We start from the raw sequence: 19606 nt of genomic DNA on the forward strand, positions 1-19606 counted from the left end.
GTGGTTTCCTCCCTCAAGCCAACTGCTACCATTTCAGAGTCCTCAGATAGCTGCTCCATGTATTCTGTTTAGGTTTTTAGTTGTATATATTCAGTGGGAGAGACAGGATAAACTGTGCTTATTCTGTTTTTATCAGAATCAGAACACAGATACCATTTTAATTTCATTATAACTGTTATTAATTTGTTTTGGTTATGCAATTTTGAGCATCCATGCTGTATTAGGCTTTGCTGGAAATGTGAAGATGGATAATCTTTAAGGTGCTTATAGTAGGTACACAGGCCTGTGATGTAGGGGTAGAGACAGAAAGTAAACATTATTTCATAGTGTGCACTAATAATAATTGAGTTATTAATCATACCCTTTTTATCTATTTCTGCTTCAGGTTTGACTTGTTTGTGACTAAAGGAGAGAAGATCCTATTTATATTTCATTAACTTTCCAATTTTCTTATCATCCCAAATATAAGGGATGAAAAATCTCTGGATATGTATGTGCTGGATGAAATTAATACATACTTTTAATAAGAATAAGGAATATACTTAAATATATAATTATAATAAGAATAAGAACTTACAATAAGAAAAATAATTTATTATTATATACTTGTTTCTCAGGTCTTAGAAAAATACCCCAATACACCCATGAGTCATAAAGAAATTCTTCAAGTTATCCAGAGAGAAGGACTAAAAGAAATCAGGTGAGTTATTTAAATATTATTAGTATAGTCCAAATTAATATTATAATTATAGTCCATGATTAGTATTTTATAGTATATAGCAGTGTATTTCAATCCTGAAGATTATTTAGTGATAACTGCATTGTTAATTTTTTATTTATTCAGTTGTCAGATCTTTGGCATTTTCAATCATAGCATAGTTATAAAACCAAAAGTAAGTTTTAATAAATTCTTAGAAGGTAACTATCTCTACACCCATGCACTTTAATTCTTATGCGGCCTAGAGCCATCTTCAAGCCTTCATCTATCAATTCAGGCTTTTGATTTAGTAAGTTTGGTCATTAGCAGATAAAAAGTACTCTAGTGCCAGGAGAGTGCTAGAGGTAGGCAGTCTAGGAAGAAATAACTTTGGCCACAAAGAATACAATGGAAAAGATACATATAAGGAGTATATATTTCAGATATTAGTCTTATTATATTCAAATAAAGCAGCCTGGGGTAAATTAACACATTTCGTACGGCTCAGGAGTTTTCTCGTGTTTCGCGCGCCATCTGTTAAGGACCGCTCACGAGTGTTCTTGTTTTTCACGCCCATGGAAAAAGGAGCGAATCTAGATACTTATGTAAATTTTGTTTGGTCCCTCTTCATAGAGGAAAATGTTTTATGCAGTACCATACGTTAAAAAAGTACTAGGAACTTTAATTGTTTTTGTAAATAAAAATGTTATAATTATTGAAAAACAACACCTAAAGTGCATTATGATGATTTAAATAACGTGCAGTTTGCCCAAAAACGTGCGGTCCCTGGCGTATGTCTTAGAGATTTCTATGCGGTACGCAATGTGTTAATATAGGATTGAAGGTAAACATACTTTAATTTAATTTTTAAGAGCCTTAATTATATTACAACTAGAGGCCTGGTGCACAAAATTTGTGCACCGGTCGAGTCCCTCTGTCTGGCCGGCAATCGGGACCGATCAGGGCCATCTTGCCCAGTCCCAATTGGGGCCAATCGGGGCCAGTGTCTGGGGAGGGACTGTGGGAGGGTTCCAGGGTATGTCCAGCCCCATCTCACCCAGACCCGATCGGCCGGACCCCAGCAGCAAGCTAACCTACCGGTTGGAGCATCTGTTCCCTAGTGGTCAGTGCACATCATAGCGACTGGTTGGTCCACTGCTTGGTCAGACACTTAGCATATTAGGCTTTCATATATATGAAATGCGGAATGCTCAGCACGCACTTTCCCTCCAGCCCCTGGTCTTGGAGACCTCATGTCCTTCCTAGGCTCTGCTCACCCTCTTCGGTTGCCACACGAAGTAAATTGCATTGCATCGTGTGCGTGGAAACCCTTTGCAGGCTCCATGGGTGTGTCTTTACTTCGCTGCAGTTCTGATTACCCCAACATAAGGAGAGACACCCTCATTATCAGGTAACACCATCGTGGTAAGACCCTACTCAGCCTACTGCAGCGGTTTTAAATAGGCCATTGATCGCCCTAGATGGTTTGGTTCAGTGGATAGAGCCCGGCCTACAGACTGAAGGGTCCTGGTTTCGATTCTGGTCAAGGGCACATTCCTGGGTTGTGGGCTCAATCCCCAGTAGGCGACATGTGGGAGACAGCAGATCGATTCTCTCTCATCATTGATGTTTCTATCTCCCGCTCTCTCTGCTTTCCTCTCTGGAATCAATAAAAATATATTAACAAAAATAAAAATAAATAGGTCATGAATTAAAATGTCGCTGCTCTCCATCCATCCAGTCCCCTCACACCCTCTTCTGTCTTTGCCGCCCCCCCCTCCCCCCCACACATACACTGCTGGGGTCTGTAAAATGGGGTCAGAATTTCTACTTCAACCAAGGGCGATGTTTCTGCACAGCCCTCCTTCCCCGCCCATCTCTGTCCCCAGTCCTGTGGGGTCTCTCCCTCCCTCCCCTCCATCTAACTTGGTGGGCCCTGCTCTGCCCCCTCCTCCTACGACCTTTTATCTGCAGCCTCCCCCTTTCTCCTCCGGGGGCGGAGCTCCCCAAAGGCTCTGGTGGGGGTGGGGGGGGGGGGGGGGGGGGTGAGGGGGTGGGGGTGGGGGGGTGGTGGTGAGGCTGTGCAGGGCAGGGCTGTGTGGGGCGGGGTGGGTTGTGCAGGGCGAGCCCAGGTGGGGCCTTGGAGGAGAGCTGGGGTGACGGGTCATGGGGGGTTAAGGGGGGAGAGGGAGGGACGTGGAGCCTGTCCCCTGGGAGAGGCATTGGGCTCCTCGGCTGCCCCCACCCAGCAGCTTTTCTAGGCACCCGCGCAGCTGTCACCCTCTGCCCCTCACTGCCTTCTGCTTCCTTTCAAATTTTGGACTTGGTTTCTCCAACTCAGCCCCGCCCCCCACACTACTGAACCCTGGGATTCCGAGGCCAAGGCGCGTCTGGCCTGTCCCCCCATAATAGTGCTATCCACTCTCCTGGAGTAGTTAGTGAAACTTAACAAATAAAAAGAAGCATCTCAGAAGATTATAAGTTGTTCACTGAGAACACCACAGGTTGCTAATGACCATGCCAGCCTCCCGCGCCACTGGGACCCTCCTGGCTCCTGCCCCCACCCTCCTCGCCCGAGGCTTGGGCCAAACCCTGGGAGCTTCCTGACAGCTCTCACCTCACACCTCACTTTCCAGTCCAGCCCATTAGCGCCCGCAGCAAACTAACCTGTCAGTTGGAACACCTGCCCCCTGGTGGTCAGTGTGCATCATAGCGACTGGTCCAGCGGTCGAACTCCCAGCGGAACTCTGGTCAAGGGGACAATTTGCATATTAGACGTTTATTATATACTAGAAGCCCAGTGCGCGAAATTGCGGGGCCCTGCCCACTCGCATGCATCACCATGCTGGTAGCCCAGCGCACCCGCGTGCACCCCACCCATGCCCTCGCAGCCCCGCCCACCCGCACATTCCTTGCCACCAGCCTTGGTGCGATTGGAGCCTGTAGGCTGTGCTGGAGCCTGTGGGCTGTGCCGTGTGAACCATGAGCCCCACCCCACCACCGCAAGCAATTCACGGGCAAGGGAGGGAGGGACCAAGAGGTGCTCCATGCACCTCCTGGTGACCAGTCATTGGGCATTATGGCGTTATGGCCATGGGCTTTTTTCTAATATAGATAGGATAGCATATAATAGTCACTGTCCATAATTAAGACCCCTTGTCATAAAAAAATGTTAAAATTATGTTCAACATAATTTGTAGATTAAGGCAGAAATCTGGGAGTCTGCATTAGAGATATTTTCATTGAGATAGAAAAGCTCGTGCTTTAAAACTGCTACTAGTTGTTCTCGATGGGAGGCCGTATTATTTAACACCCTTAGGGAACGTGTTCAGAATTTTGGGGAGCTATTTTTTTGGGGGGAGGGGAGCTGTTTTTTGATTGCCACAATGACTAGAAAGTAACAGGGATGCTCAATGTCTTCCATTGAAAAATTGTTCACCTCAAATGCCAGTAGTATTCCTATTGAGAAATAGTGAGTTATGCTGATACACTTGTAAATAAACAATAAAATATTGTAGATTTTCATTCTCATTTTCTTTTCTTTACCATGAAATTCAATTTGAGATTTTTTTATTACCTTTCTTTGCTAATGAAGTTAAAAACTTTTGACTTGTGGCCAAATGTCAGTAGGTTGGGAATAAAATAAGTTTTCTTTATTAATATAAACAATGAAGTATAAATTAGTATAACTTGCTTTATATAATGTATGCCCCTGAAAAATTGTGTGAACATTTGTAAATTAAAACATTAAAATGTATTTGAAATATGTTAGCTCTTAAACGTATTTTTTGTAAATTATTTTAAAATGTATCGATATAATTTCAAGTTGTTATTTGAATTAGTCATATTAGATTAAAGTTAAAGCACCATACCCATTTAATCACAGATCAATTTGTATAAGGCTATAGGAGAAGAGGATAAGTGATTATTGTGACTAAGGAATGAATTAAGTTAAGGTATTCTAATATCCGTTTTTAACACTATTGGGTCTTATAGAATGGGATGAGCTAGGGATTTCATTTCTTTTCATAAAATTAGACTTGATGATACACACTGGGGAAATCGGTTAGGAAATCTGGTATGTAGAGATCAGACTTCACCAGTCCTTTAGGTCAAAATGCCAATTGCAGGTTCATCCAGTTCTAACATAGTAAGGCTCTGTGACTTTAAACTTATCATTATCATTTCCAGGGAGTAGGCAAGAACAGTAAATAAGTAAAGAAAGTAAATAAAAAAAAGAACAGAAGGAAGAACTTATATGGTGGTGCAGTTACGTGACCACAACACAGTTCTTTTTAAGTCATCAGTGACTTATATTTTGCCAACTCCTTGGGACTTTTAGTTCTCACCTCTCTTGTTGGCATTATTTATCACAGCTGACTGCTACTTCCTTCTTGAAACTGTTTTGTTGCCTGAAGTGACCACAAACATTCCTGCTTTCCTTCCTCTCTAAGTTTTTCTTCTCTCTTTTTCTCATTACCTTCTCTCCAACTTAACCTGTACTTTCGTCCATTCTCATAGCTTTAAATGCGGGTTTTGGCTTGTCAGTTCCCAAATATGTAAGCAATTTGCTGCCCACTGCAGCCTTGATACCTGCTGATGCTTTAGCGAGGAATGTGCTTTCCCTCACTTAACTCTTTTTTTTTAAAATATATTTTACTAGAGGCCTGGTGCACAAAAATTTGTGCACTCGGGGGAAGGGGGGATCCCTCAGCCCGGCCTGTGCCCTCTCACAGTCTGGGACCCCTCGGGAGATAACGACCTGCTGGCTTAGGCCTGCTCCCGGGTGGCAGAGGGCAGGCCCAATCCCTAGGTGCAGCCCCTGGTCGGGCTCAGAGCAGGGCCGATTAGGGAGTTGGGGCGCCTTCCCCTGTCATGCACAGAGCAGGGCAGATTGGGAGGTTGCGATGCCACCCTCTGTCACGCTCAGGGTAGGGCCGATTGGGGGATTGGGGCACTGCCCCCGTCACACTCAAGGCAGGGTCGATGGGGAGGTTGCGGCGCCACCCCCTGTCACGCACAGAGCAGGGCCCATCAGGGGGGTTGGGGCTCTGTACCCTGTCATGCACAGAGCAGGGCCATTCAGGGGGTTGGGGCGCTGCCCCCTGTCACGCACAGAGCAGGGCCCATCAGGGGGGTTGGGGCTCTGTACCCTGTCATGCACAGAGCAGGGTCAATCAGGGGGTTGGAGAGCTCCCCCCTGTCATGCACAGAGCAGAACCGATAGGGGAGTTGGGGCACCGCCCCCTGTCACACTCAGGGCAGGGCGGATAAGGGGGTTGGGGCGCTGCCCTCTATCACCCACAGAGCAGGGCCGATCAGGGGGTTGGGGCGCCGCCACTCTCACACTCAGGGCAGGGCCAATGGGGAGGTTATGGCTCTACCCTGTCACACACAGAGCAGGGCCCGTGGGGGGTGGGGGGGTTGGGGCCCCTCCCCCTGTCACACACAGAGCCGCAGGGCGATCAGGGGGTTTGGGCGCTGCCCCCTGTCACGCTGATCCCAGTGCTGGGAGGCATATTACCCTTTTACTATATAGGGTAGAGGCCTGGTGCATGGGTGGGGCTGGCTGGTTTGCCCTGAAGGGTGTCCTGGATCAGGGTGGGGGTCCCCACTGGGGTGCCTGGCCAGTCTGGCTGAGGGGCTGAGGGCTGTTTTCAGGCTGGGACTGAAGCTCCCAACCGCTCCTTTTTTTCTTTTTCTTTTTTTTTTTATTCTGGGCCAGCTTTAGCTCTGAGGCCTCGGCTGCTGAAAACCGAAGGCCTTTGTTTACCGTCTGTATTTGATACAATGTTGAGGTCCGGCTGGCTGAAGCCCCACTGAGTAAAGCAGGTTTCTGGGGTTTTTTTAGCTTCTATATTCGCAACATAGTTGCTGAGAGTTGCAGCTGAGAGGCCGGCAAGTCAGGCGGGGAACGTTGGTTTCCTCCGTCACTGAAGCAAGCAAGCCTCCCAGTTCGCATCAGCTGCCTGGCTGCCGGCCGCCATCTTGGCTGACAGTTAATTTGCATATCTCGGCCCTACTCTGTGAGTGACAGGGGGATTAGCCAATGGGAAGGGTAGCAGTCGTACGCCAATTACCATGTTTCTCTTTTATTAGTGTAGATTGATTTTTTACAGAGAGGAAGGGAGAGGGATAGAGAGCTAGAAACATCGATGAGAGAGAAACATCGATCAGCTGCCTTCTGCACATCTCCTACTGGGGATGTGCCCGCAACCCAGGTACATGCCCTTGACCGGAATCGAACCTGGGACCTTTCAGTCCGCAGGCCGACGCTCTATCCACTGAGCCAAACTGGTTTCGGCTCCCTCACTTAACTCTTATTTATTTTTCAGGTGTCAGTTTGAATGTCTTTTTCAGAAAACTTTGACTTTCTGGTCTAGATTACATTTTCCTTTTTTAGTTTATTATAGTGTTCTGTGTTATTTCTTGATGGCACTTAAGGTTTAAAATTACATGTTTTTGTGATATTATGTAGCTTCTCTATAGTTTAAGCTAGCTCCATTAGGGCAGTGACACTGTTTGCTTTTCCTGCCCCACCCTGCCTCTCCCCTCCCCCATAGTCCTTGGCATATAACTGATATTGAAAACCTATTTATTAACATATGAAATATAAGTTGGAAGATCACATTCAAATGTAGTTATAACTTATTCTCTTGTTGCTGTGATATGTCAAATGGTAATCTTATAATTAAAGTTTTTAGACAGGTTATAGAATGAAATGGATACTGTGCTTATTGAAGATGTGCTATTTTTTTTTACAGTTTTATTTTTATTTCCCAGTCCTTAATACATGGATTTCAACTCTTTTTCCCTTTGTAGTTTTATTTTTTTTTTAATATATTGTATTGATTTTTTACAGAGAGGAAGGGAGAGGGATAGAGTTAGAAACATCGATGGGAGAGAAACATCAATCAGCTGCCTCCTGCACACCTCCCACTGGGGATGTGACTGCAACCAAGGTACATGCCCTTGACCAGAATCAAACCTGGGACCTTTCAGTCCGCAGGCCTACGATCCATCCACTGAGCCAGACCAGTCAGGGCTCCCTTTGTAGTTTTTGTCTGCTTTCCCATTTTGAAGAATCTTGCTTAATTTGTTTTGGATGTTGATGAGTAAATAGTTCCTGGTGTGTTACAGAATTTAAATATCCTTTTTCTTTTGTGATAAGATACTTTGACTTATGTTACAGCCTAAGTTTATAAGTCAGGTACTGAAAACAGTTTTTTAAATATAAAGGTTTACTTTTGGAAAATTCCGGACTAAAAAGTATGCATTGTCCAGTATAAATTATAAATAGTCCTTCCAACATTCCAGTATGTATCTAACAGTTAAGAACTCAAGAGACTATTTGTGTGCAATTTGGATATTCTGGATTATTATCAGAAAAGAGCAACTAAATATAGACATTAAGCATACATAATATTGATTAAACATATACACAGAATAGTACTAGATCAAAGTGCTTATGTATACTTTGGGACTGTTCCTGCTCACCATTTACTGGTCTCAACAGCTCATTACTACTTCTCCTCTTAGACTGTTGTACAGCAGGTTTCTTCCCTCCATCAGCTGTGGCTGCCATTAATGTTTATAAATGTGTTTTTACAGCATTAAGTGTGTGGGACTGCAGGCGTTCCTTCTAAAGTAGCCATTGCTTTTAATGCTTCTCCCACTGGAGTCTTAACTTGCTTTGCTCATCCTATTAGCTATATAATCTTGATCCTTATTATTAACAGCTAACAGAGAGTTTTGAGGAAAGAAGCGAAAGCAGAGTATTCATTTCCCGAGATCCTATTCTCTTATTAGTGTTTCTTATCTTTCATGAGTAGAAGAGGAAAATGAAATTAGGAAGATTCTAGTGTTCATGAATTCATCATCTGCAGATTGAATATTTTCTGAATTAGACCATTCATGAGTGGTCCCCGGGTTCATGACACATAATAATTAGTAATTTTGGTGAGTCATGAATTTGAATATTTTACACCATAAGATTGCTGAGGAACAGTAAGTTAGAATGTAGTTAATGAGTGTAGCCAACTGCCTAGCTTTTACTTTATTTTAATTTTTTTGTTAATCCTCACCCAAAGAAAATTTTTTTCCCATTGATCTTTAGAGAGAGTGGGAGGGAAAGAGGAAAGAAGGGGCAGAGAAAGAGAGGGAGTGAGAGAAAAACATCAATTGGCTGCCTTCTGCATGCGCCCCTACAAGGACTGGGGATCAACCTGCAGCCCAGGTACATGCCCTTGACTGGGAATCGAACTGTGGTGCTCTAACCACTGGAACACTGGCCAGGGCTAATGGCTTGGCTTTTAAATTAGGTGATCATCACTTGTTACCTCTGAAAGAAGTTGAGAACTATTTAAAAGCATTGGTCCTTTATGGAAAAAGACCTGGAAAGGAAGAAATAAGTGCTATTTATATAGTACTGACAGATTTGGGAATAAGCAGATGACTTGGCCATGCATTCCTTGTAAATGAAGTTTAGTTACAGTACAGTGTGATGCCCCTGATTAACACTATTCCCCAAGTGGGTAATCTCTGTTACATTCCTCTTCCTTTCCTCCTTCTGCAACCCCTTTTTCAAACCACATAATTTAGTCATGGAATTTTATAGCTGGAAAAGAAAATTGGGATATTATGGTTATGTCTCATTTTATTATTGAAGAATTAAGGCCCATGGAGATTGAGACCTGGCTAGGGTCGTACAGCTAGGTCAGTGAAACTAGAAACGGAGGCTTACTGCTTCTGGTTTTGCTCTTTTCAGTATATCATACTGCCTCTATATCCATAGTTCTCTCTACCATTGTGATTAGCATATGTGCTCTATTATTTTTCAAATCAATTCTATATTATGTGCTGACATATAACAGTATTAGGTTAGTTGCTTTCTAATTGTAAATTACTTTCTGGAATAATTTGAAATTTAAACTACAGCCATTTTACTAACAACTTAGCTTCTGAAACAGGCAGTACATTTAAGAACTTACCCTAACAGCTTTTATTTTTATTATTTTTTAAAATATATTTTTATTGATATCAGGGAAGAAGGGAGAGGGAGAGAGAGACAGAAACATCAGTGATGAGAGAGAATCACTGATCGGCTGCCTCCTGCACGCTCCATACTGGGGATCAAGCCCACAACCTGGGCATGTGCCCTGACCAGGAATCGAACTGTGACCTCCTGTTTCTAAGGTCTTCACTCAACCACTGAGCCATGTGGCTGGACACCTTAACGGCTTTTAAATAGATCTTTATATTGTTGTCATGCAGAGCTCAAAATTGTTACCTAACAAGGAATTCTTCTTATGTGTTTCAGTCTTGTATCCCAAACAAGTTGGAATTGTAAAGAACTCTGGGAACCATCTAGCAAAGATCATACTCAATAAACATTTGTCAGATTGAAATTTACTTTTTTGGAGGAGTCCCCATTGCACATTGTATTACTGTTAATACATTTACTTGTGAACAAAATAATCTCTCTCACATGGTATTTAAGTATGTGTTAGCCCAACTTACACCAATAACTAATCCCATCACCTAACTTTCCCCCACCTCTTATGTAAAATTATACAGCAAGGACAATAAAGTCAACATTCTCAAATGCTAAATTGCCTTGAGGTGATTTCATTAGAAAGAGCTCAGTTTAAGAATGAAGAACATTATGAAATTGGTACCATATTTATGTAAGGTTGGCTTAGATACCTTTGAGTTTAGCTTGCATTTTCTTTACCTGCTAGTTGCAATCTGCTTTCAAGCCCACAGACCTTGTAAGGATGTCGAAAGGACTAATAAGCAACATCAAAAAAACCAAAATGCTGGGATATTGGCAGAAAATATTCCTATTCATTGTTCTTGAGCTTCACAATGAGTTCCATTATGCATCAAAGGGAAGCTACTAAACCTTAGGGTCCATAGCTGATGGCTTTATGATGGCTCCTTGGAAATTGAATGCATGGGAAGAATATTAAAGAATGGGGAATATTCATTATACCTACATTTAAGTGTAGATTATTGTAATAGTTTTATTCTGCCACATAAATAAAGTACTGCAACTGTTATCTGAAGTGGTGTAGGCTATATAGCTGAATTTAATTGTATATTGTTAGACACAGTGATATTTTGGTCTAAGGTAAATTCTGAAGAAGAAATTAATGTTTTATGTAGCAGAGCTGGGGGAGGGTGCTAATTTGAAAAATTGTGGACAATGCTGGGAGGGGAAGGGAGAGTATATTTTGGCTTTATTGTTGCTTTATAAAGAGAAATTAAAAGCTCTTTTTTTCCCTCCTTTCATTTTCTTGGGGTGCATTCCAACTCCAGAAGGTAAGAAGTATTATTTTATTCTAAAGAATTATTATACAACTATAAAGCACTCTTTTACAAGTTTAATTGAACTTACCTTTGGATGCATGATTTTTACTTTATAAATTGATATAATTAGTCTAGAAATTTAGAGTGATATTACAATGTAAATGTTTTATTATATGTACTTTTTTGTTCTTGCAGTTTACAGGCATTATTTGTCATAATTTTAGCAACTCAATTTATATTTAATTTTATTAAAATTATCATTTGACTTACTAGCATTGGAATACCTAGTATTCTGCAGATAATGAAAATACTTATGATATTGGAAATGTGTGAGATAACATTTGCTTTTGTTCAGCACTTATAAATGTTAACGCCACTTCCTTATGGTCTCTGTGGTTTCAGATGAGAAATTTGCCGTCATTTGAATTAGTGTTTCCTTGTAGGCAATGTGTTTTTTTCTTTCTACTTTTAAGATTTAAAAAAATTTTTATTTAGTGTTTAGAAGTGTAATTATGATGTGTCTTGGTGTGTGGACTTTATTGAGTTTATCCTATTTAGATTCCCTGAGTTTCTTGAATATGTAGGTTTCTTTTTCACTAAATAAAAGAAGTTTTCAGCCATTAATTCTTTAAATCTTTTTTCTCCTTTCCTTCTCGGACTCTGATGATATAAACTTTGAATCATCTATTATTATCCAACAACTCCCTGAGTTTCTGTTCATTTTTTTCAGTGTTACTTTCTCTCAGTTGTTCACACTGGTAAATTTTATGGATCTGTCCTCAAGGTCATTGATTCTATTTTGTTATCTCCATTCTACTATTGAGCCCATCTCGCCAGTTTTGTGTGTTTTTTTTTCATCTAGCAAGTTTTTACATTTCTTATACTTTTCAGTTCCATAATTCTATTTGTTTATAGCTTCTATTTCTTTGCTTATATTTGCTGTTTCAAGAGAATGTATAAGTGTTTATGGAAACATTTTTATGACAGCTGTTTTAAAATTCTTGTCTTATAATCTCAACATCTGTCTCACTGTTGGCATCAGTTGATTGTCTTTTCTCATTTAGGCTGTGATTTTTCCTGGTTCTTAGTATGATGGGTGACCATTATTTTTATTGACTCTTGGATATTTTAGCTATTGTGTTATGAGATGTTGGGTCCTATTAAGTATAAATCTTTTATTTAAGCAGGCATTCACACTGCTCAGGTTTACCCTGTCAGTCCTGGACTCTTAAGGTAGACTGTGGTCTTGTTTTATTTGGTGACACAGAGGCTCCCAATGATCTTTGCAGTTGCTTTCTGAGGGGGGCGGAGTTGGCTGCCTTAACGCCTCTAGATGTGGGGAAAAGGGAGTCTCCAGCCTATGGGGACAGAGAGGCTTCCTGAGTCAGGTGCTTGTGACAGGACCCTGCTGTGCACGGGGTTGCTTAGCATTTTGGGGGCTGGTAGTCCCAGGTCCACAAGGACAAAGGAGGCTTCCTGGGCTGGGCTGCTTCTTGTGATCAGATCCCACTTGCTGGTGTTACCTTGCTTCTCCTATTTTTGTCTTTATTTTTGCTGCTTGAGGTAAGATAATTCCCTCAGTCAAAGCCATTTAATTATATAAGCTTTACTGTAACTCTTCAGTTACTTCTATGAGTTGGAAAATGCCATAAATTGGTAAAATTAAAGGATCAATTGACTCCTTAAAAGCTCTGAATATTGTCAAGACTGACAGCTATTATTCAGACACAGAACATAATTGGAATACATAGCTTTGCTGTTAGATGTATAAACTATTGCTAAATGAACAAGAAATACCAAATAGGGCAACGATATAAGATCTCAACAAAGTATTAATTTTTGATGTATTTAAATCTGTTAAATTCTATTCTCTCTCCAGCTCTTTATTTCAGAACTATGTACATAGCTTATATCGACACATATTTTATTTTTGTTTTCCACACCAATACTTCTTTTAGCCCAAATAGTGTGTCCTTATATACAACCGTCTACACCTCTTTAGTTCAGAGACATGTGGTTTTTAGGAACTTGACCCATCCAGTTAAGAAATGTTAGCATCTTGATCAGTTGGAATACAGGCAGTTAATATTTCTTTATATGCAGTAGTTACAAGGTGACCTTTTAGGAGCATTATATTTCTCTTAAAGTCTATTTTTTCTTTTTATGTCTTATTCTTATAAGATTCTTATAAAGATTGTAATGCAAGATGCTCTTAGTGAACTAATCATGGAAATGGTTATGGACTGAGGCAGGATTCAGGTACTTTATGCATATGATCTATTTAACCTAAAGAAACCATCTGAAGTCTTTATTTCATAGATAAAGACGTTGAAGCAGTGAGGAATTGCATAACCAATAGAGATAAAACTTGAACCCTCATCTGTCTGACTCAGAAACATAAGTGCTGCTTCTGTTGCCTCACTTTTGAGTAGGATCAGGACATTGGGTAAGGTTCTTGAACTGCTTTGTATTTCACTTCAGGTGAAAAGTTATGGTGTTCTCTAAACTCGCTAAAACTAGAGTTTGTGATTATCTAAAAATTGAACCTTATTGTTCCATACATTTACTTTAAAATAAAACATAATCACTGGACTCTTTTTTTCTTCCAAACAGTTTTGCTCACATCTTACTGGTAGTAGGCAAACTATGCTTTTTAAAAAATAACAGTGGAAAAAAAGACAATAATGGGAGAATGAGTGAAGATTTACAGTGAAGTATTAAGAGGACAGAGAGAGTATACAAGCAATTTTCCAAAGAACTTTTTTTCGGTTTCTTTTTATGACTTCCCTCTCCAGGCTATTTCTAGATTGCTCTCTTATTTGTTGTGTTTCACTGGTCTATTAGTACAGACCTCTCATTGTGGGGTCCCAATTGGGCTTTTCCAAAAATGCCTGTTGAAAATTTCCCTTCATACCCTTTTCTCTCTCTCCAATGGTTTCACTATCATTTGTTTCATGGTATGTTTATGGACGAAAACAGTTTGAAGAAACTAATTCTTTAAAGTGTGGGTGAGTCAGATGCTACTTTTTGAATTTAAAATCTATGTTAATGTTACTTTTTTATTTTTATTTTTTTAAAATATATTTTATTGATTTTTACAGAGAGGAAGGGAGAGGGATAGAGAGTTAGAAACATCGATGAGAGAGAAACATCGATCAGCTGCCTCCTGCACACTTCCCACTGGGGATGTGCCCGCAACCAAGGTACATGCCCTTGACCGGAATCAAACCCGGGACCCTTGAGTCCACAGGCCGATGCTCTATCCACTGAGCCAAACCGGTTAGGGCAGTTTGTTTTTTTAAAAAGTAGATTAGTTGTTAACCAAATGGACTTCTTAGAGGAATTGCAGGTGGTAAGTTCAATGAAAAGCTAGGAAAAGGTTTTAATGAAAGAGTTTATAATAATACAAAGATTTCTAGTGAATCAAAAACCTATTAAGTCTATTCATTAATTTAGTGATCCTTAAACTCACTATTTTCCACCATAAAGGTGTATTGAGTTCAGTTTTGTTCTATGTGCTGTCAGGTAAGCGTGCCATAAAAATCAGTTCTAGCTTTTAAAGCTATCTGTGTTAAATTTTTAGTTTGTATGTGGATAATGATAACGGGTGGGTGTGTATAGGTATATGTGTAAGTGTATCATGTGAGTGAAAGAGACTTATAAGTTTACTAGAGGCCCGGTGCACAAAAATTTGTGCACTCGGTGGGGGTGGGGGGGTCCCTCAGCCCGGCCTGTGCCCTCTCGCAGTCTGGGACCCCTCGGGAGATAACGACCTGCTGGCTTAGGCCTGCTCCCGGGTGGCAGAGGGCTGGCCTAATCCCTAGGTGCAGCCCCTGGTCAGGCTCAGAGCAGGGCCAATTGGGGAGTTGGGGCGCCCGCCCCCCGTCATGCACAGAGCAGGGCGGATTGGGAAGTTGCGATGCCACCCTCTGTCACGCTCAGGGTAGGGCCGATTGGGGGATTGGGGCACTGCCCCCTGTCACACTCAAGGCAGGGTCGATGGGGAGGTTGCGGCGCCACCCCCGTCACGCACAGAGCAGGCCCAATCAGGGGGTTGGGGCTCCGTACCCTGTCACTCACAGAGCAGGGCCGATCAGGGGGTTGGGGCTCCGTACCCTGTCACCCACAGAGCAGGGCCGATCAGGGGGTTGGGGCGCCTTCCCCTGTCACAAACAGAGCAGGGCGGATAGGGAGGTTGTGGCCTCGCCCCCTGTCACACACAGAGCCGCAGGGCGATCAGGGGGTTTGGGCGCTGCCCCCTGTCACGCTGATCCCGGTGCTGGGAGGCCTCGTGGCTCCGCTGATCCCAGTGCTGGGAGGCATATTACCCTTTTACTATATAGAATAGAGGCCTGGTGCATGGGTGGGGGCCAGCTGGTTTGCCCTGAAGGGTGTCCTGGATCAGGGTGGGGGTCCCCACTGGGGTGCCTGGCCAGCCTGGGTGAGGGGATGATGGCTGTTTGCAGCTGGTCACACACCCTTAAGGGTGGGGGTCCCCACTGGGGTGCCTGGCCAGCCTGGGTGAGGGGATGATGGCTGTTTGCAGCTGGTCACACACCCTTCACGGTGGGGTCCCCACTGGGGTGCCTGGCCAGTCTGGGTGAGGGGCTGAGGGCTGTTTTCAGGCTGGAACTGAAGCTCCCAACTGCTCCTTTTTTTCTTTTTCTTTTTTTTTTATTCTGGGCCAGCTTTAGCTCTGAGGCTCCAGCTCTTAGGCCTCCGCTCCTGAAAGCAGGTATCTGGTTTGTTTCGGTTCTATAATTGAAACTCTGTATCAACTCCAGCTCTGAGATCCCAGCCGGCTGAAAGCTGGTTTTTGGGGTTTTGTTTAGCTTTCTCTTTGTAACTATGTTTATTAAACTGCAAGCTCAGAGGCCAGCAAGGCAGGCGGGGAATGTTGGTTTCCTCCGTCACTGAAGCAAGCAAGCCTCATGTTAGTTTCAAGCTGCCTGGCTGCCGGCCGCCATCTTGGCTGGCAGTTAATTTGCATATCTCGCTGATTAGCCAATGGGAAGGGTAGCGGTCGTACGCCAATTACCCTGTTTCTCTTTTATTAGATAGGATTATCTTTTTACATTTAAAGTTGACCTGAAAGAATGCATTCAAGCATCTGTAAGGGGAACTAGATGACTCCACTTTTCTTTTAATCTTGAAAGTCTGAGTCTTTAACCCTATTGAAATTCAAGGTGTTGAGCTTTGAAGGATATAGTGCATAGCAGTTCAGTCAGAGATAGGGAAGCTAATGAAGGCCTAGTTTTGACAAAGCTATTATATTGGAGGGAGTACAGAAAAAAATGAACAAGAGATTGGGATTAAAGTAGAGATTAGGCAGGGTAATCTATTGCAGGAGAAAATATCTCTAGGATTAAATAAGTTAGACCAATGAAGTTCTTTATCAAAGGCTTGAAATGGGGGTTATAAATATTAGAAGACACTGGTGAATTATGAGGGTGGACTATAAAAGTTCATTATATTAATTTCTTTAGATTGGTTGCAGGAAGGAATGCCAGTGATGAGAAACCCAAATTTTGAAAAGTAGTAGACTTCAGGGTTTTATGAAGAGTCTTAAAGTGTTTGAAGGGGGCTGTCAGATGGATCTTCTATTTCTTTTTTAATGTCCGATCCTGTAGTTTTCTAAGAACAGGTCTTTTACCTCCTTGGTTAAGTTTATTCCTAGGTATCTTTTTGTTGTTGTAATGGTAAATGGGATTTTTGTTTGTTTGTTTGTTTTTAGTTTCCATTTCTGAGAGTTCATTATTAGTGTATAAAAATGCCATCAATTTCTGGATGTTAATTTTGCACCCTGCTACTTTTCTGAGTTCATTTATTAAATCTAGAAGTTTTTTGGTGGAGTCTTTCGGGTTTTCTATGTATAGTACCATGTTATCTGCAAATAATGACAGTTTTATTTCCTCCTTTCCAATTTGGATGTCTTTTAGTTTTTTCTTCTTATACTGCACACAAAATTAAACTCAAAATGGATTAAAGACTTAAATGTTAGGCTCAAAATCATAAAAATCCTATAAGAAAACATAGTAAAATCTGGGACATTTCTCGTAGCAATACTTTTTCTGATATATTTCTTGAGGCAAGGGAAACAAAAGAAAAAATAAACACATGGACCTTAGCCGGTTTGGTTCAGTGGATAGAGCATCAGCCTGTGGACCTAAGGGCCTCGGGTTCGATTTTTGTCAAGGGATACGTGGCCTGGTTGCAGGCTCCTTCCCAGCCCTGGTCAGGGCTCATGCAGGAGGCAACCAATTGATGTGTTTCTCTCACATCAATATTTCTCTGTCTTTCCCTCTCTCTCCCACTCTCTCTAAAAAAGCAATGGAAAAATATCTTGGGGTGAGGATTAAAAAACGAAAAAATAAACAAATGGGACTACAAACTAAAGAGTTTTTAGCACAGCAAAGGAAACTGCCGGAAGCGGGTACATCCTTGCTGTTTCAAGGGACCTGGCATATATGGCATACTGTTCTTAATATGTTTGCTCACCTTCTTGGCACTATGTGTTTTAACCAAGGTCTCTGAGAAAGGTTGTTTCCCCAGGTAGGGATTTTCCCCTGAAGTTAGGGAGGGAATAAAACCTCTTAACTAAGTGCCAGGCGGGTAATTAATCACTTTAACTATGAACAATCATGCTTAAGCTACATAATCTTTACTCCCTGGAATGGAGATAAGAAACACCCTAACCTTTGTAATAGAGATTGATAGGATTGAATCAACTGGTATAAATACAGATGTAATAAGACAGCAAGACACAGAACTTAGAATACGGAACCAAGAGAGACAGAACCTAGGCACAGAACCTACACAGAACGTTCTCTAGAGACAGAAGAACTTCGCTGGAGAGAACATGGCAAAAGATCCTGGACAGAAACTGGCCTCAGAACCTAGAGACAGAACTTAGCGAGAGAACATGGAAAAAGATCCTGGACTGAACCTGACCACAGAAACTGGCAAGAGAACCTGACTAGAACCTAGTGACTGAACCTGGCTGGAGAACCTGGACTGAACCTGGCTGGAGAACCTAGCAAGAGAACATGGACACAGAACCTGGCTGGAGATCTGAAGCAGAACCTCTCTGGAGATCCAGACCAGAACTTGGCTGGAGATCCTGGAGAACCTAGCAAGAGAACATGGACACAGAACCTGGCTGGAGATCCTAGCCAGAACTTCGCTGGAGATCCAGACCAGAACTTGGCTGGAGATCCTGGCTAGAGATCCTGGCTAGGCTGCTGATCAACTGAACGCTGTATCCATGTCATTCCTTCTTCGCCGACTCCGTCCACACCTTTGGGGACCCCTGGACCTGCTGGGGTTGGACCCCGGCAGGAAACCATCAACAAAATGAAAAGACAACCCACTGAATGGGAGAACATATTCACCAATGATACATCTGAGAAGGGGTTAATATCCAAAATTTATAAAGGACTTATAAAACTCAACACCAAAAACAGCAATAAGCAACTGAATTAAAAAATGGGCAAAAGACCTGACTAGACAGTTCTCCAAAGAGGACATACTGATGGCCAATAGACATATGAAAAGATGCTCAACATCAGTAATCATCAGAGAAATGCAAATTAAAATCACAATCAGCTATCACCTCGCACCTGTCAGAATGGATATCATTAATAAGTCAACATACAACAAGTGTTGGTGAGGATGTGGAGAAAAGGGAATCCTCGTGCACTGTTGGTGGGAATGCAGATTGGTGCAGCCACTGTGGAAAACAGTATGGAGTTACCTTAAAAAATTAAAAATGGGCCTGGCCAGGTGTGGCTCAGTGGTTGAGCGGCAACCTATGAACCACAGGAGGTTACAGTTCAATTCCTGGTGAGGACACATGCCCAGATTGCCAGCTCCAACCCCATCGTGTGTGTGTGTGTGTGGAGCGGGGGGGAGGAGGTGCAGGAGGTAGCCAATCAATTATTCTCTCTCATCATTGATATTTCTGTCTCTCCCTCTTCCTTCTCTGAAGTCAATAAAAATATATTTAAATGAATGAATGAATGAATGGAACTGCCTTAAGACCCAGCGATGCCACTTGAGGGAATTTATCCAAAGAAACCCCAAACACTTAATTCGAAAGAATATATGTACCCCTATTTTCATTGAAGTGTTATTTACAATAGCCAAGATTTGGAAACAGTCCAAGTATCCATTAATAGATAAGTGGGTGACAAAGCTGGGTACATTTACACAATGGAATACTACTCTGTTGAAAAAAGAAAAAAAATTTACCCTTTGACAGCATGGCTGGACCTGGAGAACATTATGCTAAGTGAAATAAGCCAGTCAGAGAAAGACAAGTATCATATGATTTCACTCATATGTAGAATTTAATTAACAAGCAAAATAGAAACAGACTCATAGAGAGCAAGCAGACAACTCTGGTGGTGGTGGAGGGACAGCAAAATAGAAAGAAAAAGAGAACTCATGGACATGGACACAAGTGATTGCAAAGGGCGGGGGTATAGGTGGAGATGGAAGGGAGCATAGAGAGGATAAATGGTGATGGAAAAATAAAATAAATAAAAATAAATTTCAAAAAGAAAAAAGAAATAAACATTTCTCAAACATACCTATAAA

General features: G+C 42.0%; 1 protein-coding gene across 8 annotated transcripts in view; it reads left to right on the forward strand.

The window, feature by feature from the left end:
- ASXL2 (ASXL transcriptional regulator 2) overlaps window positions 1-19606 on the forward strand; it is a 92202-nt gene that overhangs the window by 20026 nt on the left and 52570 nt on the right. For 3 of the 8 annotated variants that reach the window (XM_036335144.1, XM_036335140.1, XM_036335142.1), the window contains exons 2-3: window positions 618-700; window positions 916-918. In XM_036335144.1, coding sequence (XP_036191037.1) covers window positions 618-700; window positions 916-918 — 86 coding nt within the window. Of the gene's footprint in view, window positions 1-615; window positions 701-915; window positions 919-1930; window positions 2109-11017; window positions 11021-13224; window positions 13455-19606 lie in introns of those variants that run through there. The other 5 variants (XM_036335147.1, XM_036335145.1, XM_036335146.1 and 2 more) reach the window with 5 other exon arrangements.

Source organism: Myotis myotis, unplaced genomic scaffold (assembly GCF_014108235.1).
Source record: "Myotis myotis isolate mMyoMyo1 unplaced genomic scaffold, mMyoMyo1.p scaffold_m19_p_14, whole genome shotgun sequence".
NCBI lineage: Eukaryota > Metazoa > Chordata > Mammalia > Chiroptera > Vespertilionidae > Myotis > Myotis myotis.